Source organism: Pan paniscus, chromosome 8 (assembly GCF_029289425.2).
Source record: "Pan paniscus chromosome 8, NHGRI_mPanPan1-v2.0_pri, whole genome shotgun sequence".
In the NCBI taxonomy this organism is placed as follows: domain Eukaryota; kingdom Metazoa; phylum Chordata; class Mammalia; order Primates; family Hominidae; genus Pan; species Pan paniscus.
The window spans coordinates 85,487,002-85,513,899 of NC_073257.2; the positions used below are offsets into that span (position 1 = coordinate 85,487,002).

The 26,898-nt window shown below is 39.1% G+C and overlaps 1 protein-coding gene across 2 annotated transcripts in view; it reads right to left on the reverse strand.

The window, feature by feature from the left end:
• CFAP70 (cilia and flagella associated protein 70) overlaps positions 1 to 26,898 on the reverse strand; it is a 105,383-nt gene that overhangs the window by 57,313 nt on the left and 21,172 nt on the right. For both annotated transcript variants that reach the window (XM_055092975.1, XM_055092977.1), the window contains exons 8-12: positions 24,283 to 24,377; positions 20,025 to 20,124; positions 11,818 to 11,952; positions 1,370 to 1,540; positions 731 to 811 (exon numbers count right to left, since the gene is read on the reverse strand). In XM_055092975.1, coding sequence (XP_054948950.1) covers positions 731 to 811; positions 1,370 to 1,540; positions 11,818 to 11,952; positions 20,025 to 20,124; positions 24,283 to 24,377 — 582 coding nt within the window. The remainder of the gene's footprint in view (positions 1 to 730; positions 812 to 1,369; positions 1,541 to 11,817; positions 11,953 to 20,024; positions 20,125 to 24,282; positions 24,378 to 26,898) is intronic.

Consider the following 26,898-nt stretch of genomic DNA (forward strand, 5'->3'; position numbering starts at 1 on the left):
GAAGTCCAAACTTTTAAATAAGCCTTTCAAGTCTTTCCATTACCTGATTCAGCCTCTTTCTTCTTTCCTAACTCTTTATAGAATCTCTCCTTTAATTTCTCTATATACCATACACTGCAATTAACTGAGACAGCCTAAATTCTGCTCTTGCAAATTCTCTGTTATTCTCTCTCAAGCTGCTCCCTGGCTCTGAAATGCCTCTCCCTCCATCTTCTTATGGCAAACAGGTCTCTTCATCTTTCACTACTTAGTATGGATATCACCTCCTCCATGAAGACTTCCCTTAGACTTCCCCATCCTAATATTTGTCTCCTCAGAGCCCACACAGAACTTTTATTTGTACCTCTATTACAGCACTCATCAAAATTATATACTATGATTAGTTATATACCAGTCTGTTTCTCCTACCAGATGCTGAGTTTCCTGAAAGCAGATGAATAAATGCTGCAGATGATGCATCTTTACATCCCTTATAATGTTTAACATAGTAGAATTAACAAAAGATATAATATTTTAATGCTGGAAAGGACCTTAAAATTAACCTGGCACCAGTTCATTTTACAGAGTTTCAACACGACAAAGAAATTTGCCCAAAGTCATAGACAACTAGTCATGGGCAAATATGGAATGATAACTAACATCCTGCCTGAGCATTTTCCATTGAAAATGCCTTGCTTAATAAAGGTCTGGTTAACTTAAACTTAATTTTCCAAACTTTATGCACAATTACCTGTCCTTCAGGATTGTGACTTAGAGGGGGTTCACCTTCCAAAGGAGTATCTGAGCTCTGAGATTTTATACTAGGTGCCTGCTGAAAGAAAATGAACACACCTCAAAAATTGAATTCCTACACAGTCTTCATAGTGACAAGAACAATGTTCTCTACACTGCATCAAAATGCAAACTAACTGCAGCCATAAAAAAGAATGAGTTCGTGTCCTTTGCAGGGATGGATGAAGCTGGAAACCATCATTCTCAGCAACTAACACAGGAACAGAAAACCAAATACCGCATGTTCTCACTCATAAGTGGGAGTTGAACCATGAAAACACATGGACACAGGGAGGGGAACATCACAAACCGGGGCCTGTCGGGGGTAAGGGCCAAGGGGAAGGAAGAGCATTAAGGACAAATACCTAATGCATGTGGGGCTTAAAACCTAGATGGCGGGTTGACAGGTGCAGCAAACCACCATGGCACATGTGTACCTATGTAACAAACCTGCACATTCTGCACATGTATCCCAGAACTTAAAGTAAAATTTTAAAAAAATGCAAACTAACATTGATACCAGTCACCAAGTGAGAAATCAGTGAAGCCTCTGGAATGTAATCTAACAGGCAAAATCATCACCTTCTCAACAACCTACCACATCCCCAGGCCTAGGCCTTCCATCTATATCCTTTTCTTTCACTGGTTTATCTTCTTTCAGATTCTTAGAAACAGCTTGTTTGGACAGCAGAGAATTAATTCCTCCTATTTTATTATTATGAATCAAGTGATGGCCAATATCCCGGAACAAGCTCAATAAACATTTGGTCTGAAAAACAAAAAAACAAACAAAAAAAAGCAATACATGAGACAAACTTGAAAGAAATACACATTATTTTTTTTTTACCATTTAGTTTTCCAAACAATTTCGACATTTAATATCAGAGAGAGAGAAGGGACTTGAAAGACTTCATTGTATTTTCCTCCTTCTAGAACAGGTAAAACCACCACAGAAAGTTAGTTGCCTACTCTAGCATTTAAAGGATTTAGAGGAGACCTTACAACCTGGCTTGATTCTGGGATCTCATAACTCTTGTAATCAGAATGCTTTTAATCTTTGACACAGAATTTCGAATTAGGCTAGACATGGTGGCTCACACCTGTAATCCCAGCACTTCGGCAGGATTGTGTGAGCTCAGGAGTTCAAGACCAGCCTGGGTAAAATAGTGAGACTTCATCTCTACTAAAAACAAAACAAAAAAATCAGCGAGGTGGGCCGGGCGTGGTGGCTTATGCCTGTAATCCCAGCACTTTGGGAGGCCAAGGCATGTGGATCACGAGGTCAGGAGATTGAGACTATCCTGGCTAACACGGTGAAACCACGTCTCTACTAAAAATACAAAAAATTAGCCAGGCGTGGTGGCGGGTGCCTGTAGTGCCAGCTACTTGGGAGGCTGAGGCAGGAGAATGGTGTGAACCTGGGAGGCGGAGCTTGCAGTGAGCCAAGATCGTGCCACTGCTCTCCAGCTTGGGCGATAGAGCGAGACTCTGTCTCAAAAAAAAAAAAAAAAAAAAAATCAGCGAGGTATGGTGGCACATGACTGTGGTCCTAGCTACTGGGGAGGCTGAGGTGGGAGAATCACTTGAACCCAAGCAGTCAAGGCTACAGTGAGCCATGACTACACCACTGCATTCCAGCCTGGGCTACACAGCAAGACTCTGTCTCAAAAAAAAAAAAAGGCCAGGTGCGGTGGCTCACACCTGTAATCCCAGCACTTTAGGGGGCCAAGGCAGGTGGATCATTTGAGACCAGAAGTTTAAGGCCAGCCTACCCAACATGGTGAAACCCTGCCTCTACTAAAAATACAAAAATTAGCCGGGTGTGGTGGCATGCAGCTGTAATCCTAGCTATTGGGAAGGCTGAGGCAGGAGGATCACTTGAACCTGGGAGGCGGAGGTTGCAGTGACCTGAGATGGTGCACTGCACAGCAGCCTGGGCAATAGAGTGAGACTCCATCTCAAAAAAAGAAAAAAAATTAAAATTAAATTAACAGGCTGAATTCACTTCTATACAAGAAATAGTATCTATTTAGTTACCACTGACCTATCAGTTATAATTGGAAGGATAAAGCAAGTTTAAAGTTCAAAGAAAAATCTTTGTATGGAAAAATTCAAACTATAGATAAACCACCAGAAAAGGATTTTACAACAATTTTTCCCTAAAAATTCTTTTTTGAAATAAACAATTTTTTAATTAAAGAACATGGATGATTCTCAAAATAATTTATGTTGAATGAAAAGAACCAGACCAAAGGAGGCCAGGCGAGAGGGGAGGGGTGGACAGAGGTGGGCAAAGGAATAATAGAAGACACAAAAAACTTTGGGGGGTAATGTGTGTATGTTCATTATCTTGATTGTGGTGACAGTTTCACAGATGTACAGATATGTCAAAACTTTAATATTGTACAATTTAAATAAATGCAGTTTATCAATTATACCTCAATAAAGCTGTTTGAAAACAATCCAACAATATTAATTGTAAATACTAAAAATCACTCACAATCCTACCACCTCTGTGATAAATACTGTATTTCATAGATTCAAAGACACAAGCTTTCTCAAATTTTAACATCTCTGGGGTATGTTCTATAATAAGAGTATTTCATATAAGTGGTATCATACAATACATAGTCTTTTGCATCTGCCTTCTTTCACTTAGCATGTTTTTGAGGTTCGTCCATGCTATAGCATGTGTCAGTTGGTTCATTACTTTTTTATTTTTTATTTTAGTTATTTATTTATTTGAGACAGAATCTCACTCTGTCACCTAGACTGGAATGCAGTGGCACAATCACAGCTCACTGCAACCTCTACCTTCTGCGCTCAAGCCATCAGCTCACCTCAGCCTCCTGAGTAGCTGGGACACAGGCACATGCCACCACCCCAGCTAATTTTTGTATTTTTTGTAAAGATAGGGTCTCACCATGTTGCCCAGGCTTGTCTCAAACTCCTGGCCTCAATGATCTGCCCACCTCGGCCTCCCAAAGTGCTGGGATTACAGGTGTGAGCCACCACACCTGGCCCAAGTTCACTACTTTTTTTAAAAAACAGGCTGGGCACGGTTACTCACACCTGTAATCCCAGCACTTTGGGAGGCCAAGGCAGGAGGATCGTTTGAGCCCAGGAGTTTGATACCAACCTGGGCAACACAGTGAAACTGTCTCTACAAAAAAATTTTTTGTTTTAATTAGCTGGATGTGGTGGCATATGCCTATAGTCCAGTTACTCAGGAGGCTAAGGCAAAGGATCACTTGAGCCCAGTAGTTCAAGGCTGCAGTGAGCTATGATAGTACCACTGCACTCTAGCCTGGGTGACAGAGTGAGACCCCATCTCAAAAAAAAAAAAAAAAAACAGCTTTATTGAGATATTCACATACATACAATGTACACATTTAAAGTGCATGATTCAGTGATTTGGGGATTTTACATCATTAGTAGTTAATTTCTTTTCACTGCAAAATAGTATTCCCTTGTATACATATACCACATTTTGTTTATCTATTCACTATCTGCAGACATTTGTATTATTGTGAGCTTTTAGCTATTACAAATAATGCTGCAATAAACATTCACATATATGTCTTCGTGTAAATACAGGTTTTCTTTTCTCTTAGAAATTCCTAGAAATGATTTGTTGGGTTGTATGGTAAGTTTATACTTACCATAGATATTCTTTTTTTTGTTGTTGTTTTGAGACAGGGTCTCACTCTTGTCACTCAAGCTGGAGTGCAGTGGCATGATCACAGCTCATTGCAGCCTTGATTGCCTGCTGGGCTCAAGTGATCCACCTACCTCAGCCTCCCAAGTGGTGGGACCACAGGCATGCACAAACAACACACCCAGACAATTTTTTTATTTTTTGTAGAGACAGAGTCTTGCCATTTTGCCAGGCTGGTCTCCAACTTCTGAGCTCAAGCAATCCTCTCATTTCAGCCTTCTAAAGTCCTGGAATTACAGGCTTGAGCCACTGTACCTGGCCAGATTTTCCATACAGTTGTCTTTTCAAGTATTGAGAGTAGGATACTGAAATTTCTAAATATTATTGCCAAATTGCCTATTTCTCCTTTCAATTCTGTTGGGTTTTGCCTCAAGTATTATGAGGTGATTGTGTTGTACTGTTAAGTGTGTATACACTTATAATTGTCCTGTCTTCCTGATGAATTGATGCTTTAATCATTGTGACAGGCCATTCTGTCTACAGTAATATGTATTTCTAGTCTTAAAAACTATTTTGTCTGGTATTATTGTAGTTACTCAGCTATTACATTTTCTGTTTCCATAGTATATCTTTTGTACCTTTTTACTTCAAACTTCTGTGTATTTGAACCTAAGGCGTGTCTACTATAAACAGTATATAGTTGAATCTTGATTTTTTTGTAAATCCAATTTAATAATTTCTATCCTTTTATCAGTGTGTTTAGATCACTTACATATAATATTATTGTTGAAATACTTAGATTTTTATTTTCCATGCTATTTGTTTTCTATATATCATCTGTTTTTTGTTGTTCTGTTCTTCCTTTAACTACCTTATGTTAAATATTTGTGATATCCCATTTAATTCCTTTGTTGAGATATATATATATATATATGATGTACACATAAATATATATGTATATATAATATGTATGGACACACACACATATATATGTGCATATGTATACATGCACAATTTTCTTAGTGGTTACTTAGGGATTACAATATACATCCTAACTAATAACAATCTATTTCACATCAATACTAACTTAATTCTGGTAAAATACAGAAATTTTGCTCTGCTATAGCTCCATTCTATCCTCCTTCCTTTATGCTATTATCATACAAATTAAATCTATATGTTAACCCAACAGTATAACTAATACTTTATCCAATCATGTCTTCTAAAGAAGAGTAAAAATGAAAAAGATCTATTTCTAAACTCCTTTATATTAACTTATAACCATTTCAGGTATTCCTCATTTCTTCTTATGGATTCAAGTTAGCAACTGATGCCATTTCCTTTCAAGCTGAAAGACCTCCTTTAGTATTTCTTGCAAGACATGTTTCCTAGCAACAAATTCTTTCAGCATTTATCTGGGGATGTCTTTATTTTGCCTTTGTTGTTTTTGTTTCTTTTATTGAGAGAGAGTCTCACTCTGTCATCTAGGCTGGAGTGCAGTAGCACGATCTTGGCTCACTATAACCTCCTGCCTCAGGAATTCTCCTGCCTCAGCCTCTTGAGCAGCTGGGATTACAGGTGCACGCCACCATGCCCAGGTAACTTTTGTATTTTTAGTAGATACAGGGTCGCATCATGTTGGCCAGGCTGGTCTCAAACTCCTGACCTCAGGTGATCCACCCACCTCTACCTCCCAAAGTGCTGGGATTACAAGCATGAGCCACCGCACCCAGCCCTGCCTTTGTTTTTGGTTGGTAGTTTTTGTGTATGTGTGTTTTTCTTTCAGAATTTTGCATATGTTATTCCACTGCCTTCTGGCTTCCATTGTTTCAGATGAAATATCAGTGGTTAACCATATTGATTCTCCCCTGTAAGTGATGAGTTGTTTTTCTCCTGTTGCATTCGTGATGTTCTCTTTGTCTCTCTCTTTCATTTGACTATATATAATGTGTATATTTTGGGTCTCTGTGTGCTGATCCTAACTGGGATTTTCTGAACTCCTTGGATCTGTAAATTCATGTCTTCATCAAATGTGGGATATTTTCAGACATTATATCTTTATACTCTTCCCTCTTGGGACTCTTATTACATATTGTTGGTTGCCTTCCACCAAGATTGCCATTTTGATGTAGTTTGGCTCTTTATCCTCTAGAAATCTCATGTTAAAATGTGAGCCCCCTCCAGTGGGTGACAGAGTGAGAAGACCATGTCTCAAAAAAAAGGAAGAAAGAAAAAAGAAATGTGATCCCATGTTGTAGGTAGGGCCTGGTGGGAGGTGTTAGGGTCACGGGGTAGATCTCTCATAAATGGCTTGGTGCTATCCTTGAAGTAATGAGTTCTCACTCTGTTAGTTACAAAGAGATCTGCTTGTTAAAAAGTAATCTGGCACCGCTCTCCTCTCTTTTATGCTCTTTCTCTCACCATGTGACATGCCTGCTTCCCCTTTGCCTTCCATCATGATTGTAATGAGACAGAGTAGCGATGGGGCTTGGCATTCAGCTCACCCCCACTGGATCATCTTTCATGCATTCTTGAGCTAAAGGTGAGGGTGGGGAAGGCAGAGCAGCCCCAGACACGAAGGCCTCAAACTCCTTAGCTTTTCATGCATTAGTAGTTCTCAGCTTGTTGATGCTTTTGGGCAATTTTGAGGATGGTAAAATGACTTTTTGTCCATTTGTCCAGCTTTATGGTTGCTTTTGTGGGGAGATGATTTGTCAACCTCCTCACTTGGCCATAGCCAGAGATATTTCCTTTCCAATGTTTTCTATATATTTTTTAAATTATTGTGAAAAAATGTGATCATATTTATATTTTGACCTTCATTTAACAGACTATCATTTGCATTCTTTCATGTTTTAAAATTTTTCATGAGGATAATTTTTAATATATGAACAATATTCCCTTATCATATGTGTATAATAAAAGCGACAGTTAAAATTTTCTGTGTGCCAACTACATTCCTAGTGCTTTATATATTTCATCTCATTTAATAGGTAAAACAATTCTAGGAAACAAGCATTGCCTCCATTTTACTGATGAATACAGTAAAGGTGAGACAAATTTAGTCACTTGCCTGAAGTCATCCAGCTAGTAAATGGCAGTTTCAGAATTCAAACTCCAGGCTGCCTGAATGGGTTATCAAGCCTCATAACTTTTCTATTATGATACACTGTTTCCCTCAGATTCAACAAGAGTATCTTCATATAGAAAGATTTGGATACATTTCCAATTATTCCCTTGAAATAGTTTCCTAGAAGTAGAAGTCCTATTGGAAAGGATATAAGTATTTCAAGCTTTTGAATACATATGGACAATACATTTTTTGCAAAAAGTTTTTACCAATTATGCTTCTACGAGCAGTGAATGAAAGTTGTTTTACTGAGATGGAGCAAGGATCCTCTTTTTAGAGGCCTGTGCTCCCCAGACATGGAAATAATAGAAAATTCTGAAGTTCCTTCAAGAGAAATTCTAGGCACCTAGCTAGCCCCAGAAATAAATAAGTAACTTAAACAAGAAGGTAATAGTAGCCTAAAACAATAACCAAGGAAGTTAAAGTTCAAGAGATGTTTGCTTTATAGAAACTAAACATAACATCTTAATATATGTCCTTGAGTTTCTTTCTGAGCTTCAGACCCCACTGAGAAAGCACTGAAAGGATCAGCCGGCACTCAGATCAGCTGAATGGATCAGCCTCCAGCTAAGGAGGAAGTGAAGACTCAACTATACGGTCCTTTGTTCTAAATTTCTTCCTGGGGTGCTTGGAGAAAGTCACTCCCCCTAGCCAGTTAACATTTTTCTACGACCCCAAATTTTTAAACAAAGCCTCTCTTCCTTAACAATTGCAAATCAGAAAATCTTTGAATCTACCTACCACTTGCAAGCCCCCCCTACCCCCACCTCAACATATCCTGCCCTTTTAAGCTTAAACCAATGTGTAACTTGCATATATTGATTTATGATTTTGCCTGTAGCTTCTGCTTTCCTGAAATTTACCTCTGCCTTTAAAAATCATTGCCTGCAAGCCATCAGGGAGGTCAGGATTTGATAATTTAGCGCCTGGTCTTCCTTGCTTGACACCCTGCAATGAAAGCCTTTCTATCACTGCAAACCTTGGTGCATATATGTGGTTTTACTGTACCAGGTGAGCAAACATCAGTTTGGTTCTATAACATTATCACACCTTTACCACCAATGGGCATTATCATATTTTAAAGAATTGTCGAACTTCTCAAGTAAAATGATAACTACCGTTATTTAAATTTATAATTCCTTGATTAATAAATAAGGCCAGATGTCTCTTCTTATATCTGTTGGCCATTGACACTTCTTTTGTGAACTGCTATTTCACATACCTTGCCCATTAAGAAAAAGTTTGTTATTCTTCTAGATTGAAAAAACTACTATATTTCAGGAATAGTAGCTATCTCTCAGGAAACTACTGTATTTCAGAAATAGTAGCTATCTTTCTGATGTGTATTCAAATATTTTCCCTAGTTCTTCAGTTACATTTTAATTTTGTTTATGAAGGTTTATTTTATATATAGAAACTTGATGTTTTTGGTAAACGAAATACTTTCTTTCATACTTTTCACTGCTTTCAAGCCTAGGAAGTTTTCTCTTAATTCATATCTTTAATATTCATTTTTATAGTCTTCACATTTAACTTATTTTAATAAATTCATTTGAAATTTATTTTGATCTATGTTATATGTAACATTTGCATTCTTTTCTCTCATTTTTTTTATTTTTGATTTTTTTTGAGACAAGGTCTCACTCTGTCACTCAGGCGGAGTACAGTAGAACAATCACAGCTCACTGCAGCCTTGACCTCCTTGGCTCCATCGATCCTCCTACCTCAGCCTCTGGAGTAGCTGGGACTACAGGAATGTGCCACCATGCTCTGCTAATTAAAAAAATTTTTTTTTTGTAGAGATAGGGTCCTGCTATTTTGCCCTGGGTGGTCTTGAACTCCTGGGCTCAAGTGATCCTCCCACCTCAGCCTCCTGAAATGCTGGGATTACAGGTGTGAGCCACCATGCCCAGCCTTCTTTCCCATTTAACTATCTATAAAACATTAATAATTATCCTTTTTTTTTTTTTTTCTTGAGAGGGAGTCTCACTCTGTCTCCAGGCTGGAGTGCAGTGGCACAATCTCGGCTCACTGAAACCTCTGCTTCCCAGGTTCAAGCAATTCTCCTGCCTCAGCCTCCTGATAGCTGGAACTACAGGCACACAACATCACACCCAGCAAATTTTTGTATTTTTAGTAGAGACAGGGTTTCACCATATTGGCCAGGATGGCCTCAAGCTCTTGACCTCAGGTGATCCGCCCGTCTCGGCCTCCTAGAGTGCTGGGATTATAGGCGTGGCCTATAAAGTATTATTATTAATGGCTACATATTTCATCATTTTTACTTACTATGATTTACTAAGCCTTCCTCTATTAGTAAACATTTAACCTCATTTTTAGTTTTTGCTATTATAGGTTTCAAAAAGTTTTCATGAATATGAGATTTTTGAACCTATTAAATTATGTCCTTAAAATAAATTCCTGGCCGGGCGCAGTGGCTCATGCCTGTAATCCCAGCACTTTGGGAGGCCAAGGTGGGTGGATCATCTGAGGTCAGGAGTTTAAGACCAGCCCGTCTAACATGGTGAAACCTAGTTTCTACTAAAGATAGAAAAAATTAGCCGGGCGTGGTAGCATGCACCTGTAATCCCAGCTACTTGGGAAGCTGAGGCAGGAGAATTGCTTGAACCCGGGAGAAAGAAGTTGCAGTAAGCCGAGATCACGCCATTGCACTCCAGCTTGGGCAACACAGCGAGACTCCATCTCAAAAACAAATAAATGAATTCCTATAAATGTGGCTTCTAGTTCAAAAGATACTGATGTAGAAACAGTTTACTACTCAGTTAGTGTACAACTAGATGATGGGGTTTTCATAAATTTATTACTGAAAAATAGCTGTCCTATTAACAGTGACATAATAATACATTTTTGTTATTGTTGTGTGTTTTACAAAGCCTCATTTTCTCCTAGGAAGCAACATGATGAAACTGATTTTTTGCTCGAATATATGATTTTAACATTTTTACACCTAAAAATGGAAAAAAAAATTATAGTTCATATTCTAGTTCATTAATTACCACATGGATTTCAGTTTTTCCATATTTAACAACAACAGACTTTTTTTTTTCTTTTTCTTATATATATTTTTTAAGACAGAGTCTTGCTCTGTTGCCCAGGCTGTAATGCAGTGGTGCAATTTCAGCTCACTGTAACCTCCACCTCCCAGGTTCAAGCAATTCTCTTGCCTCAGCCTCCTGAGTGGCTGGGATTACAGATGCCTGCCACCACACTCGGCAAATTTTTGTATTTTTAGTAGAGACGGGTTTTTGCCATGTTGGCCAGGCTGGTTTCCAACTCTTGGCCTCAGGCAATCTGCCTGCCTCTGCCTCCCACAGTGCTGGGATTACAGGTGTGAGCCACCACACCCAGTCACACTTAAAATGCTGAAAGTTTTGTATCCAAATTTATTGAGGTAAAATTAAAGTACAATAAAAAATAAACCATACATATTTAAAGTATATCATTTCATCAATTTTGACATATGTGTATACGTATGAAACCATCATCACAATCAAGATAACCATCATTTCCATCATCCCTAATATTTTCCTCTCATTCCTTTGTAATACATCCCTCCTTCTATCCCTGTTCCCAGGTAACCATTAATCTGCTTTTTATCAATATAGATAAATTATTTTCCCAGAATTGCATATAAATGTAATTATATAGAATGTACTTTTCAAGACCCTGTCTCTATTTTAAAAAATGTTTTTAAATAGCCAGGCACAGTGGTGCACATCTGTAGTCCCAGCTATTCAAAAGGCTGAGGCAGGAGGATCCCTTGAGCCCAGGAATTTGAGGCAGTAGTGAGCTATGATTGTGCCACTGCACTCCAAAGTGAGACTCACATCTCTAAAAAAAAAAAAAAAAAAAAAAAAGTACTCTCTTTTCTCTCTTTTGTCTGGCTTCTTTCATTTAGCATAATGCATTTTAGATTCATCTGTGCTGTTGCATGTATCATTAGCTCATTTCTTTTTATTGTTGAGTAGTATTCCATCGTACAGAGGTACCACACAATTTGTTTTTCTGTGTTCTCTGTTCACCTGTTGATAGAGATTTAGGTTTTCAGTTTTTGTCCTTTCATTATCCTAAATTTTTTAAGGTCCAATGCAGAATGACTGTAAGGCTATATATTTAATATCCTAGTACACCAACTGGTTCTAAATATCAGTTGCAAAGATGTACATGCTAAAGATGTAAGTAAACAGATATATAAAGGTTAAATTACCATGATGATTTTTATGCAATTTTTTCTTACCTTTTCATGGACTACACTGTTTAGGTAAGGGTAAACATGAAAAGCTCCCCGAATTCTCTTCACACCTGGATACAACAATGGGACCATATTAACATAAGCCACACCATGAAACGAAAGCTGAGCTTCTTCATCAGTCTAAAGGAATAAAACCAGAGAGTTGTTAGTGCTATAAGCAATGTAATATAAGGTATGGAGCTCTGACTCAGCAGTTCAAAGGCCTGGTTTTAGAAACTAACTCTACTACTTAGCCAGTTATGTGACTTTGGGCCAGTTACATAAGACATTTTGGGCCTTCTTTATCTTCAAAATGGGTTTAATAATACCATGATCACTGAGAAAATGCATATAAACAGTGTTAATGGCGGGGGGGGGGCAGCCAAGATGGCCGAATAGAACAGCTCCGGTCTACAGCTCCCAGCGTGAGTGATGCAGAAGATGGGTGATTTCTGCATTTCCATCTGAGGTACCGGGTTCATCTCACTAGGGGGTGCCAGACAGTGGGCACAGGTCAGTGGGTGCAGCGCACCGTGTGCGAGCTGAAGCAGGGCGAGGCACTGCCTCACTCGGGAAGCGCAAGGGGTCAGGGAGTTCCCTTTCCTAGTCAAAGAAAGGGGTGACAGACGGCACCTGGAAAATTGGGTCACTCCCACCCTAATACTGCGCTTTTGCCGACGGGCTTAAAAAATGGCACACCAGGAGATTATATCCCGCACCTGGCTTGGAGGGTCCTACGCCCATGGAGTCTCCCTCACTGCTAGCACAGCAGTCTGAGATCAAACTGCAAGGCAGCAGCAAGGCTGGGGGAGGGGCGACCCCCATTGCCCAGGCTTGCTTAGGTAAACAAAGCAGCCAGGAAGCTCCAACTGGGTGGAGCCCACCACAGCTCAAGGAGGCCTGCCTGCCTCTGTAGGCTCCACCTCTGGGGGCAGGGCACAGACAAACAAAAAGACAGCAGTAACCTCTGCAGACTTAAATGTCCCTGTCTGACAGCTTTGAAGAGAGCAGTGGTTCTCCCAGCACGCAGCTGGAGATCTGAGAACGGGCAGACTGCCTCTTCAAGTGGGTCCCTAACCCCTGACCCCCGAGCAGCCTAACTGGGAGGCAACCCCCAGTAGGGGCAGACTGACACCTCACACGGCCGGGTACTCCTCTGAGACAAAACTTCCAGAGGAACGATCAGACAGCAGCATTCGTGGTTCATGAAAATCTGCTGTTCTGCAGCCACCGCTGCTGATACCCAGGCAAACAGGGTCTGGAGTGGACTTCTAGCAAACTCCAACAGACCTGCAGCTGAGGGTCCTGTCTGTTAGAAAGAAAACTAACAAACAGAAAGGACATCCACACCAAAAACCCATCTGTACATCACCATCGTCAAAGACCAAAAGTAGATAAAACCACAAAGATGGGGAAAAAACAGAGCAGAAAAACTGGAAACTCTAAAAAGCAGAGTGCCTCTCCTACTCCAAAGGAATGCAGTTCCTCAACAGCAATGGAACAAAGCTGGACGGAGAATGACTTTGACGAGTTGAGAGAAGAAGGCTTCAGATGATCAAACTACTCCGAGCTACAGGAGGAAATTCAAACCAAAGGCAAAGAAGTTAAAAACTTTGAAAAAAATTTAGACGAATATATAACTAGAATAACCAATACAGAGAAGTGCTTAAAGGAGCTGATGGAGCTGAAAGCCAAGGCTCGAGAACTACGTGAAGAATGCAGAAGCCTCAGGAGCTGATGTGATCAACTGGAAGAAAGAGTATCAGTGATGGAAGATGAAATGAATGAAATGAAGCAAGAAGGGAAGTTTAGAGAAAAAAGAATAAAAAGAACAAACAAAGCCTCCAAGAAATATGGGACTATGTGAAAAGACCAAATCTACGTCTGATTGGTGTACCTGAAAGTGACAGGGAGAATGGAACCAAGTTGGAAAACACTCTGCAGGATGTCATCCAGGAGAACTTCCCCAATCTAGCAAGGCAGGCTAACATTCAGATTCAGGAAATACAGAGAATGCCACAAAGATACTCCTCGAGAAGAGCAACTCCAAGACACATAATTGTCAGATTCACCAAAGTTGAAATGAAGGAAAAAATGTTAAGGGCAGCCAGAGAGAAAGGTCAGGTTACCCACAAAGGGAAGCCCATCAGACTAACAGCAGATCTGTTGGCAGAAACTCTACAAGCCAGAAGAGAGTGGGGGCCAATATTCAACATTCTTAAAGAAAAGAATTTTCAACACAGAATTTCATATCCAGCCAAACTAAGCTTCATAAGTGAAGGAGAAATAAAATACTTTACAGACAAGCAAATGCTGAGAGATTTTGTCACCACCAGGCCTGCCCTAAAAGAGCTCCTGAAGGTAGCACTAAACATGGAAAGGAACAACCGGTACCAGCCACTGCAAAATCATGCCAAATTGTAAAGACCATTGAGGCTAGGAAGAAACTGCATCAACTAATGAGCAAAATAACCAGCTAACATCATAATGACGGGATCAAGTTCACACATAACAATATTAACCTTAAATGTAAATGGGCTAAATGCTCCAATTAAAAGACACAGACTGGCAAATTGGATAAAGAGTCAAGACCCATCAGTGTGCTGTATTCAGGAAACCCATCTCACGTGCAGGGACACACATAGGCTCAAAATAAAAGGATGGAGGAAGATCTACCAAGCAAATGGAAAACAAAAAAAGGCAAGGGTTGCAATCCTAGTCTCTGATAAAACAGACTTTAAACCAACAAAGATCAAAAGAGACAAAGAAGGCCATTACATAATGGTAAAGGGATCAATTCAACAAGAAAAGCTAACTATCCTAAATATATATGCACCCAATACAGGAGCACCCACATTCATAAAGCAAGTCCTGAGTGACCTACAAAGAGACTTAGACTCCCACACAATAATAATGAGAGACTTTAACACCCCACTGTCAACATTAGACAGATCAACGAGACAGAAAGTTAACAAGGATACCCAGGAATTGAACTCAGCTCTGCACCAAGTGGACCTAATAGACATCTACAGAACTCTCCACCCCAAATCAACAGAATATACATTTTTTTCAGCACCACACCACACCTATTCCAAAATTGACCACATAGTTGGAAGTAAAGCTCTCCTCAGCAAATGTAAAAGAACAGAAATTATAACAACCGTCTCTCAGACCACAGTGCAATCAAACTAGAACTCAGGATTAAGAAACTCACTCAAAACTGCTCAACTACATGGAAACTGAACAACCTGCTCCTGAATGACTATTGGGTACATAACGAAAGGAAGGCAGAAATAAAGATGTTCTTTGAAACCAACGAGAACAAAGACACAACATACCAGAATCTCTGGGACACATTTAAAGCAGTGTGTAGAGGGAAATTTATAGCACTAAATGCCCACAAGAGAAAGCAGGAAAGATCCAAAATTGACACCCTAACATCACAATTAAAAGAACTAGAAAAGCAAGAGCAAACACATTCAAAAGCTAGCAGAAGGCAAGAAATAACTAAAATCAGAGCAGAACTGAAGGAAATAGAGACACAAAAAACCCTTCAAAAAATTAATGAATCCAGGAGCTGGTTTTTTGAAAGGATCAACAAAATTGATAGACTGCTAGCAAGACTAATAAAGAAGAAAAGAGAGAAGAATCAAATAGACGCAATAAAAAATGATAAAGGGGATATCACCACCGATCCCACAGAAATACAAACTACCATCAGAGAATACTACAAACACCTCTACGCAAACAAACTAGAAAATCTAGAAGAAATGGATAAATTCCTTGACACATACACCCTCCCAAGACTAAACCAGGAAGAAGTTGAATCTCTGAATAGACCAATAACAGGCTCTGAAATTGTGGCAATAATCAATAGCTTACCAACCAAAAAGAGTCCAGGACCAGATGGATTCACAGCCAAATTCTACCAGAGGTACAAGGAGGAACTGGTACCATTCCTTCTGAAACTATTCCAATCAATAGAAAAAGAGGGAATCCTCCCTAACTCATTTTATGAGGCCAGCATCATCCTGATACCAAAGCCTGGCAGAGACACAACCAAAAAAGATAATTTTAGACCAATATCCTTGATGAACATTGATGCAAAAATCCTCAATAAAATACTGGCAAACCGAATCCAGTAGCACATCAAAAAGCTTATCCACCATGATCAAGTGGGCTTCATCCCTGGGATGCAAGGCTGGTTCAATATACGCAAATCAATAAATGTAATCCAGCATATAAACAGAACCAAAGACAAAAACCACATGATTATCTCAATAGATGCAGAAAAGGCCTTTGACAAAATTCAACAACCCTTCATGCTAAAAACTCTCAATAAATTAGGTATTGATGGGACGTATCTCAAAATAATAAGAGCTATCTATGACAAACCCACAGCCAATATCATACTGAATGGGCAAAAACTGGAAGCCTTCCCTTTGAAAACGGGCACAAGACAGGGATGCCCTCTCTCACCACTCCTCTTCAACATAGTGTTGGAATTTCTGGCCAGGGCAATTAGGCAGGAGAAGGAAATAAAGGGTATTCAATTAGGAAAAGAGGAAGTCAAATTGTCCCTGTTTGCAGATGACATGATTGTATATCTAGAAAACCCCATTGTCTCAGCCCAAAATCTCCTTAAGCTGATAAGCAACTTCAGCAAAGTCTCAGGATACAAAATCAATATGCAAAAATTACAAGCATTCTTATACACCAATAACAGACAAACAGACAGCCAAATCATGAGTGAACTCCCATTCACAATTGCTTCAAAGAGAATAAAATACCTAGGAATCCAACTTACAAGGGATGTGAAGGACCTCTTCAAGGAGAACTACAAACCACTGCTCAACAAAATAAAAGAGGATACAAAGAAATGGAAGAACATTCCATGCTCATGTGTAGCAAGAATCAATATCATGAAAATGGCCATACTGCCCAAGGTAATTTACAGATTCAATGCCATCCCCATCAAGCTACCAATGACTTTCTTCACAGAATTGGAAAAAACTACTTTAAAGTTGTTATGGAACCAAAAAAGAGCCCGCATCGCCAAGTCAATCCTAAGCCAAAAGAACAAAGCTGGAGGCATCATGCTACCCGACTTCAAACTATACTACAAGTCTACAGTAACCAAAACAGCATGGTACTGGTACCAAAACAGAGATATAGATCAATGGAACAGAACAGAGCCCTGAGAAATAACACCGCATATGTACAACTATCTGATCTTTGACAAACCTGAGAAAAACAAGCAATGGGGAAAGGATTTCCTATTTAATAAATGGTGCTGGGAAAACTGGCTAGCCATATGGAGAAAGCTGAAACTGGATCCCTTCCTTACACCTTATACAACAATTAATTCAAGATGGATTAAAGACTTAAACGTTAGACCTAAAACCATAAAAACCCTAGAAGAAAACCTAGGCATTACCATTCAGGACATAGGCATGGGCAAGGACTTCATGTCTAAAACACCAAAAGCAATGGCAACAAAAGCCAAAATTGACAAATGGGATCTAATTAAACTCAAGAGCTTCTGCACAGCAAAAGAAACTACCATCAGAGTGAACAGGCAACCTACAAAATGGGAGAAAATTTTCACAACCTACTCATCTGACAAAGGGCTAATATCCAGAATCTACAATGAACTCAAACAAATTTACAAGAAAAAAACAAACAACCCCATCAAAAAGTGGGCGAAGGACATGATCAGACACTTCTCAAAAGAAGACATTTATGCAGCCAAAAAACACATGAAAAAATGCTCACCATCACTGGCCATCAGAGAAATGCAAACCAAAACCACAATGAGATACCATCTCACACCAGTTAGAATGGCAATCATTAAAAAGTCAGGAAACAACAGGTGCTGGAGAGGATGTGGAGAAATAGGAACACTTTTACACTGTTGGTGGGACTGTAAACTAGTTCAACCATTGTGGTAGTCAGTGTGGCGATTCCTCAGGGATCTAGAACTAGAAATACCATTTGATCCAGCCATCCCATTACTGGGTATATACCCAAAGGACTATAAATCATGCTGCTATAAAGACACATGCACACATATGTTTATTGCGGCACTATTCACAATAGCAAAGACTTGGAACCAACCCAAATGTCCAACAATAATAGACTGGATTAAGAAAATGTGGCACATATACACCGTGGAATACTATGTGGCCATAAAAAATGATGAGTTCATGTCCTTTGTAGGGACATGGATGAAATTGGAAATCATCATTCTCAGTAAACTATCGCAAGGACAAAAAACCAAACACCGCATGTTCTCACTCATAGGTGGGAACTGAACAATGAGAACACATGGACACAGGAAGGGGAACATCACACTCTGGGGACGGTTGTGGGGTCGGGGGAGCGGGGAGGGATAGCATTAGGAGATATACCTAATGCTAAATGACGAGTTAATGGGTGCAGCACACCAGCATGGCACATGTATACATATGTAACTAACCTGCACATTGTGCACATGTACCCTAAAACTTAAAGTATAATAATAATAAAATAAACATAAACAAACAAACAAAAAAACAGTGTTAATAGTAAAGGCAGTAGTTGAATCAATACATACTCATATTAATTGATATATATATTCAACCAAAAAGTCAATTTCACCATGCGGCTTCTTAGCAGAAAGTGAAGCTTTATAAAAAACAACAATAATAACAATAACAAAAAACTTAAAAGGAATCAGAAGCTATGGCTTTTAGCTTTAGTTCACAGACTCATACAAATAAAAGGGACCTTACAAATTATGTGGACCAATGATGACAAAAAGGCTTTAACTTATGTCTAAATTCTCATTAATGGTGGAGGTGTTTTAGCATAGTTGGCTGAGAAAAATTCTCTGTATTTATCTTGGTTCAAAAGGAAAGAGTGCTTTGATTGATTAGCACTATCTACCATGGATGAAGGCGGACGAATGACAGTCTCCTGTCATGTATTTACCATACTTGATCTCATCTAAACTTTCATTGCAAAGATGAAGAACATGTTAATAAATATATTTTAACAGCGTTTTAAATGGTTGTATGGTTTGCCACAGAAAATTTTTATAGAGAAAAAGATCAATTTTGTGAAAGAAAATAAATTTAATTCCAAGCATAAAAATAATCTCTTTGATTTCATCTATTATAATAATAATTGGCAACTAGACTTAAAAGTCCTACACTTGGCTGGGTGCAGTGGCTCACACCTATAATCCCAGCACTTTGGGAGGCTGAGGCGGGTGGATCATGAGGTCAGGAGTTCGAGACCAGCCTGACCAACATGGTGAAGCCCTGTCTCTGCTAAAAATACAAAAATTAGCCGAGCGTGGTGGTGTGTGCCTATAATCCCAGCTACTCAGGAGGCTGAGGCAGGAGAATCATTTGAACCCAGGAGGCAGAGGTTGCAGTGAGCCAAGATTGCGCCACTGTACTCCAGCCTAGGCGACAGAGTAAGACTCCATCTCAAAAAAAAAAAAAAAAAAAAAAAAAAATTTCTATGTTCATGAGATAATATGTAGTTTTGAAATCTAAGGAAAGTTAGCCAATACTTACATACTACAAAGGGAGAAATGGTTACATAGTGGTAGTATTTTTATTATGCAAAAAGCCTATGTTTAAAGTCAGCCAAACAATTTAGATACTTATTAAATGGTCTGCTATTTGCCGTACATCATACTAGGTACCATGGAGGATGCAAATCAGCTTACTACATGACCCCTACTCTCAGGGAGTTTATGAACAAGCAGAAAAGACCAGACATGCACAGGTAAAACAATAGATAATATGTACTAGGCTCATCAAAGCTATACCTTTTAAAAACAGTAGTATATCTAAGATCCCTATTACACTAATTAGCAGGCTAAAACATTTTAAGAAGGCAAGTTTAACCTATGGTAAAACTATTGTGAAGGGCCAAAGAGAAATAGGATATCTGGTAATAAAGCCTAGAGAGTCTTTAGTGAACAATGGGGAACTAGGGTGGTCAATAATCCTGGTTTTTCCCACGACAGAGGATTTTCCTGGGACATGAGACTTTCAGTGCTAAAACAAGTGACGTTCAAGGCAAATCAGAATGAGCTAGTCACCCTTAGGAGAACAGCTATATTCACATTTTCTTTTGGTATCAGAATTGAAGCAGAATAACAGGTCGGGTCTGATTCTACATTTCTTATATAAATATTTTTGAGGGGGCATATTTACCTTTTCAGTTTTGCCAGCTTTCCCTTTGGGTATAGTGACCAGAGGAACTCTTGTGATCTCTACAGGCCAAAGCCGGCAATCGGCAATTCGCTTCTGAAAACTGCAAATCAAGAATCAGTCCATTAGCATTATATGCAAAAATAAAGTCAGTATAATTTAGGTTAAAGGGAAATATTCTCTTTTAGAAAGTAATATAGAATATACATATATAAAAATTGGGGGGCTCGGCTCAGTGGCTCATGCCTGTAAATGCCAGCACTTTGAGAGGCCAAGGCAGGTAGATGGCTTGAACCCAGGTGTTTGAGATGGTCTGAGCAACATGGCAAAATTCCATCTCTATGAAAAATACAAAAAATTAGCTGGGCATGGCAGTGAATACCTGTGGTCCCAGCTATTTGAGGAGGCTGAGGTGGGAGGATGGCTTGAGCTCAGGAGGTCAAGGCTATAGTGAGCCGTGATGGTGCTATTGCACTCTCACCTGGGCCACCGTGAGACCCTGTCTCAAAAAAAAAATTTTTTTTTTCTTACTGGGTTGGTGGTTTTTAAAACTTTCCCAAATCTATAACATTCCAAAAATAATTCTGCTCAACTTCTAGTGAGGCAAACTGAACATTTTTAGAGCAATTTAGCAATATGAATCAAAAACCTTAAAAATATCCATAATCATTGACTACAAATTCTACTTCTAGTGATTTATTCTAAAGAAATAATCAGACAAGTTTACAAATGGTATAAAATTGGTTATTTCTATTGTGAAAATAGTATCCAGTTTCAGCTCCAATACAGCTTTGAAGTAATCCCACCTGTCCTTGCAACAAGAAAAAAGTTGATCGAATTGAAATAAATAACATTTCTTAGATCCATCATAGAATTGAGGTCACAAGGCAAAAACTGCCATCCTGAAATCGAGAGAGACAGGAAAACACAGAGGATCACAGCTGCAGTCAGCTTAAAGACAGCAGAAGTCAGTGGTGCCAGCAACTGGTAGAAATAGTTTAATGATAATTTTGACAAATTGCTGGAGGCTAAATGTGGACTAGCTGGGAGTGAAAAACTCCAGGGGGCCCACTGTTAAGGGTCCCCACACTTACATAAGTTTTAAATCCAGGAGCCCCACCAAGTTCTCACAGTGAAGATAGAAGAAAAATACCCTCATATTTCAGGCAGGGAGAGAAGAAAAGTAACCATTTTGAAATATGGCCACAGTGTTCTCCCTATCAAAGGGTTGATCTTTAAGGGAAACTACTTTACCAGATCCTTATCTGATCTCAGAGAAGGGCATTTAGACAACTCCAACCTGTCTAGCTTCCACAGGGATAGGAGGAAAAAAAGATTATCAAACACTTCTGAAAGTCACAGCCCAGGTTACCCAAACCTATTTACTGAGACGTAATCACAGGTTATAGAATACTTCTCCCCGACAATTTGCCACCACATCAACAGAGTTTCAATATAATAACAATGAATTACAACTGAGAGGGCTACAAACCCCTCTATTAGAGAAGTTCTTGGGCAAATCCAAAGACAACAGGGGAGGTGGGGGAAAAAGGAAACTGAAGCCTCTGGCACTTACAACTATAGCAAACAAGAAACACAACCCAGCTCCTAACCAGATTAACATAAAACCTCACACTAAAAATACTAGTTACCCCAATTCCTATTACCCAATATATAATGGCTAGCTTCCAAATTAAAGGGCTATAAAGAATGCTAAAAGGCAAGAAAAAATATAGTCCAAATAGACAAAGCTACTATAAGACCTAGACTAAGATATGACATAGATTTTCGAATTATCAGATAGGAAATGTAAAGTAACTATAATTATGTTAAAGACTCTTACGGAAAAAGTAGGCAACATGCAAGAACAGATGGGTAATGTAAGCAGAGATGGAAACTCTAAGAAAGAATCAAAAGGAAATGCTAGATATCAAAAACACAAACAAAAATGAATAATTCATTTGATGGGCTAATCAGTTGACTGGACATGGCTGAGGAAAATAAAATCAGTGAATGTGAGTATATGTGAATAGAAATTCCCCAAACTGAAATGCAAAGGAAGAAAAATGAAAACAAAAAATCATAACAGAATATCCAAGACTTGTGGAACAATTACAAAAGGTGTAATTAGGCATAACAGAAGAAGAAAGAAAAGAGCAGAAGAAATATTTGAAGTAATAATAGCTAAGAATTTTCCAAAATTAACTGACAGACACCAAACCACAGATCCAGGAATCTCAGAGAATACCAAGCAGAATAAGGACAAAAACAAACAAACAATTGTATCTAGGCATATCATTTTCAAACTGCAAAAAAGAAAATCTTGAAAAAACCAGAGGAAAAACACTTTACCTACAGAAGAACAAGGATTAGAAATACATTGGACTTCTCTTCAGAAACCATGCAAGCAAGAAGACAGTAGCGCAAACTATTTAAAGTTGTGAAAGAAAAACCCGCCAACTTAGAATTCCGTACCTAATAAAATTATCCTTCAAACCTGAAGGAGAAATAAACCCTTTCTCAAACAAACAAAAATGAGAGGAGTTTCTGGCCAGTAGACATGCCTTACAAGAAATGCTAAAAGTTCTTTAGAGAGAAGGAAAATGACATGGGTCAAAAAACTTGTATCAACATAAGAAAGAGCATCAGGAAATATCATAAATGAAGGTAAAATAAATTTGTTAATGTTTTTTATTCTTAATTGATCTGATAACTATTTGTTCAAGGTAATAATGGCAACAATGTATCCTCAATAAAATATTAACAAATCAAAGCTAACAATGTATAAAAAAGAATTATACACCATGACCAAGTGGGCGACCAGGGGTATATAAAAACTCTCTAAAATATCTGCTCAGTTTTTCTGCTCAATTTTTCTGTAAATCTAAAGCTGTCCTAAAAAAACAGATATTCATTTTTTTAAAGTCAGAGTTGTTCATTCATATTGTATATATATTGGTAATCCCTCAATTCTCATCTATCTCTAACAACCAGGTCACTGTGACGAAGACTGATAGTTACCTACACAATATCGGTGTACCTGTTCTTTAGTAATTAAATCTTGATTTAGCCTGGGTGACAATGTGTTCAACTAAAACACTTTATTGTCTAGCCTTCTTGCATCTAGAGGTTGGCTAATGAGACATAAACAGAAGTTGCCAGATTCCAGGAAGGTTCCAGAAGAGGGGTTAAGACAGGCAGCATGTGTCCTTTTTTATCCATAACCATTCTCCTCTTCCAAATTTCTGCCAGAAATGTGAGTGTGCAAGCTGGAGCTCCAGCAGCCACCTTTGCACCATGATACAACCTTGTGGATGGAAGTCACATAGTTAAGAAGGTAGAACAAAAGGAAAGACGGAGCCTGGATACCTAATAACACTGTGTAACCATCATACATACCAATTCTGGACTCTTTTTTTTTTTTTTTTGAGATGGAGTCTCACTCTGTCACCAGGCTGGAATGCAGTGGCGTGATCTTGGCTCACTACAACCTCCACCTCCTGGGTTCAAGCGATTCTCCTGCCTCAGCCTCTCGAGTAGCTGGGACTACAGGTGAGCACCACCATGCCCAGCTAATTTTTGTATTTTTAGTAGAGACGGGGTTTCACCATGTTGGCCAGGATGGTCTCAATCTCTTGACCTCATGATCCACCCGCCTCGGCCTTTCAAAGCGCTGGGATTACAGTTGTGAGCCATTGCACCTGGCCGAGTTTTTTTTTTTTTTTTTTAAGAGACAAGGTGTCACTCCATTGCCCAGGCTAGAGTGCAGTGACGCAATCACAGCTCACTGCAGCCTCAACCTCCTGGGCTCAAGCAATCCTATCATGTCAGCCTCACAAGTAGTAAGACTACAGGTACGTATCTGCACCAAATTAATTTCTTCTTCTTCTTCTTTTTTTTTTTTTTTTTTTTGTGAGCCAGGGTCTTACTTTGTTGCCCAGGCTGGTCTTGAACTCTTGGCTTCCAGAGATCCTCCTGCCTCCCAAAGTGCTGGCATTATAGGCATGAGCCACCAGGCCCAGCTCAGACTTCTTTTATATAAAAGAGGAATAAGCATTCACCTTGGTTAAACCACCATCACTAGCTGTTTCTGTTATTAGCAGATGAACACAACATCACTCTAATATATAGATGTGATAAATGAGAAAGTCTCAATCTAAAATCACCTTAACTCAAATATAAATAAAATTAACAAAAGTAACATTTCTTCCCACTTACAAGCCTTTGTGGGTTAGACATATGTCCTTCCTCTTCTTCTTACCTGACCACTGCAGAAGGATCAAGGTAGCAGCGACTTTCCAAGTCCCAAATAATCCTTTTCTTTATGCACTCTGCTTGATTCCTAAATTCGCTGTCCTGTAAAATACAAATACTTCTGTTCTCGGTATGTGTGCCATGACTTCATTCTGCTCCATCTATAGGGCATTCTTTTAATGGATTTGTTCACAATACTTTTCTTACTATTATTACTACTATAAGTATGACTACTATTGCAACTACTACCACCACCTTAAAATTATGAGTACTTTATTAATAAAGTATATAAGATAAGATAAATTACATATATAATAGTTACATTGATCCAGTACTAAGATCCAAATACTGACTAACAACCTCAATCAATGATTCTCAACTCTAGATGCATATTAAAATCATCTGGAGTTTTTGTTTTTTTTTTTTAAAAACACCTGGACCCGGTGCAGTGGCTCACACCTGTAATCCCAACACTTTAGGAGGCCAAGGCAGGAGTACTGCTTGAGGCCAGGAGTTCAAGACCAGGCTGGGCAACAAAGTGAGACCTCCATCTCTAAAAATAATTTAAAAATTAGCTAAGTGTAGTGGCATGAGCCTGTGGTCCCAGCTACTCACGAGGCTGAGGCAGGAGGATTGCTTGAGCCTAGGAGGTTGAGGCTACAATGAGCCTCAATAATCGCACCATTGCATTCCAGCCTGGGTGACAGAGACCCTGTCTCAAAAAAAAAAAAAAAAGGAAAAAACACCTGGCATTGGTACTATTTTAAAAGTAAATTCTTACATAGTTTACCTGGGTTAAGACTTGGCCATTGTCATTGTTTTAAATGCTTTCCTGGTGACTGTAATGTGCAGCCAGGGTTGAGAATTAACAATCTAAACTAAAACATAAAATATAATTTGAATGTCTAAAATAAAATGTCTGATCTAAATTAAAATATAAATCTAAGAAAAGTATGAATTTTCACTAATCACAATGATGAGAAAAGATAATGCACAGTGTTTTTCCAATATTCCTAGCCTCATGTCTACTATTTTAAATATTTAGTCAGACAATGAAAAATAATTCAACCATCCTCATTTTACAAATTATTTTATTAAATGTTTCCATCAGTGGATTATCAGCTCATTCGAGAAACATTTGCAAGTGTGTTACACTATTTTCTTTCTTTTTTTTTTTTTTTGAGACAGAGTCTCGCTCTGTCGCCCAGGCTGGAGTGCAGTGGCGCGATCTCGGCTCACTGCAAGCTCTGCCTCCTGGGTTCACGCCATTCTCCTGCCTCAGCCTCTCTGGAGTAGCTGGGACTACAGGCGCGCGCCACCACGCCCGGCTAATTTTTTGTATTTTTTTTAGTAGAGACAGGGTTTCACCGTGGTCTCGATCTCCTGACCTCGTGCTCAGCCTGCCTCAGCCTCCCAAAGTGCTGGGATTACAAGCATGAGCCACCGCGCCTGGCCGCGTTATACTATTTTCTATGCCCTTGACAAATTTCTGGTAATTTATATAATTAATAAGTATATTAAAGTATGTCCATACAATGTCACATTATACAGCAAGTACAAATAAAGAAAAAGAGTGAGACTGCTTTTTATATAATGTGGAAAAATCTCAAAAATACACCACAAAGTAAAACAAAGCAAGTTGCATATAGTGTGTGTAAGTATGTACTCTTTACATTTGTGTAATAAAAATGATGGGGAATGAATACATGTATGTATTAGTGTGTGCATATATATATGATTAAACACCTTATACACTCAGTTTTAAAAAATGAAAAACAGGCAGGGCATGGTGGCTTGGGCCTGTAATCCCAGCACTTTGGGAGGCAGAGGTGGGTGGATCACTTGAGGTCAGGAGTTTGAAACCAGCCTGGCCAATATGGTGAAGCCCTGTCTCTACTAAAGTAAATACAGAAATCAGTAGGGCATGGTGGCATGTGCCTGTAATCTCAGCTATTCAGGTGGCTGAGGCATGAGAATAGCTTGAACCCAAGAGGCAGAGGTTGCAGTGAGCTGAGATCGCGCCATTGCACTCCAGCCTGGGTGACAGAGTGAGACTCTGTCTCAAACAAACAAACAAAAACATTAATACCTTGAGATAAAGGAAAAATAGCAGTGTTTTCCCAACAGATTCTAGTTCTGAAAATAACAAGACTTTGAACATTTCCTGAAAATCTGGACTTCCTAAAGAAAAGAACTTTTATCTGCTGGGCGCAGTGGTTCACGCCTGTAATCCCAGCACTTTGGGAGGCCGAGGCAGGCAGATCACCTGAGGTCAGGAGTTCAAGACCAGCCTAGCCAAATGTGATGAAACCCCATCTCCACCAAAAATACAAAAATGAGCCGGGTGTGGTGGCGGGTGCCTGTAATCCCAGTTACTTGGGAGGCTGAGGCAGGAGAATCACTTGAACCCAGGAAGCGCAGGTTGCGGTGAGCCAAGATCGGGCCATTGCACTCCAGCCTGGGCAACAGGAAGGAAACTCCATCTCAAAAAAACAAAAAAAGAAAAGTACTTTTATCCCTGATGTTTATTATGCTGATGTCTGAAGATATTTTATAACCTTTGTATATCTGAAAATCAAGTGAAGAAACCTGCAGTTTTGCCATCATGAATAGACTAATGTAA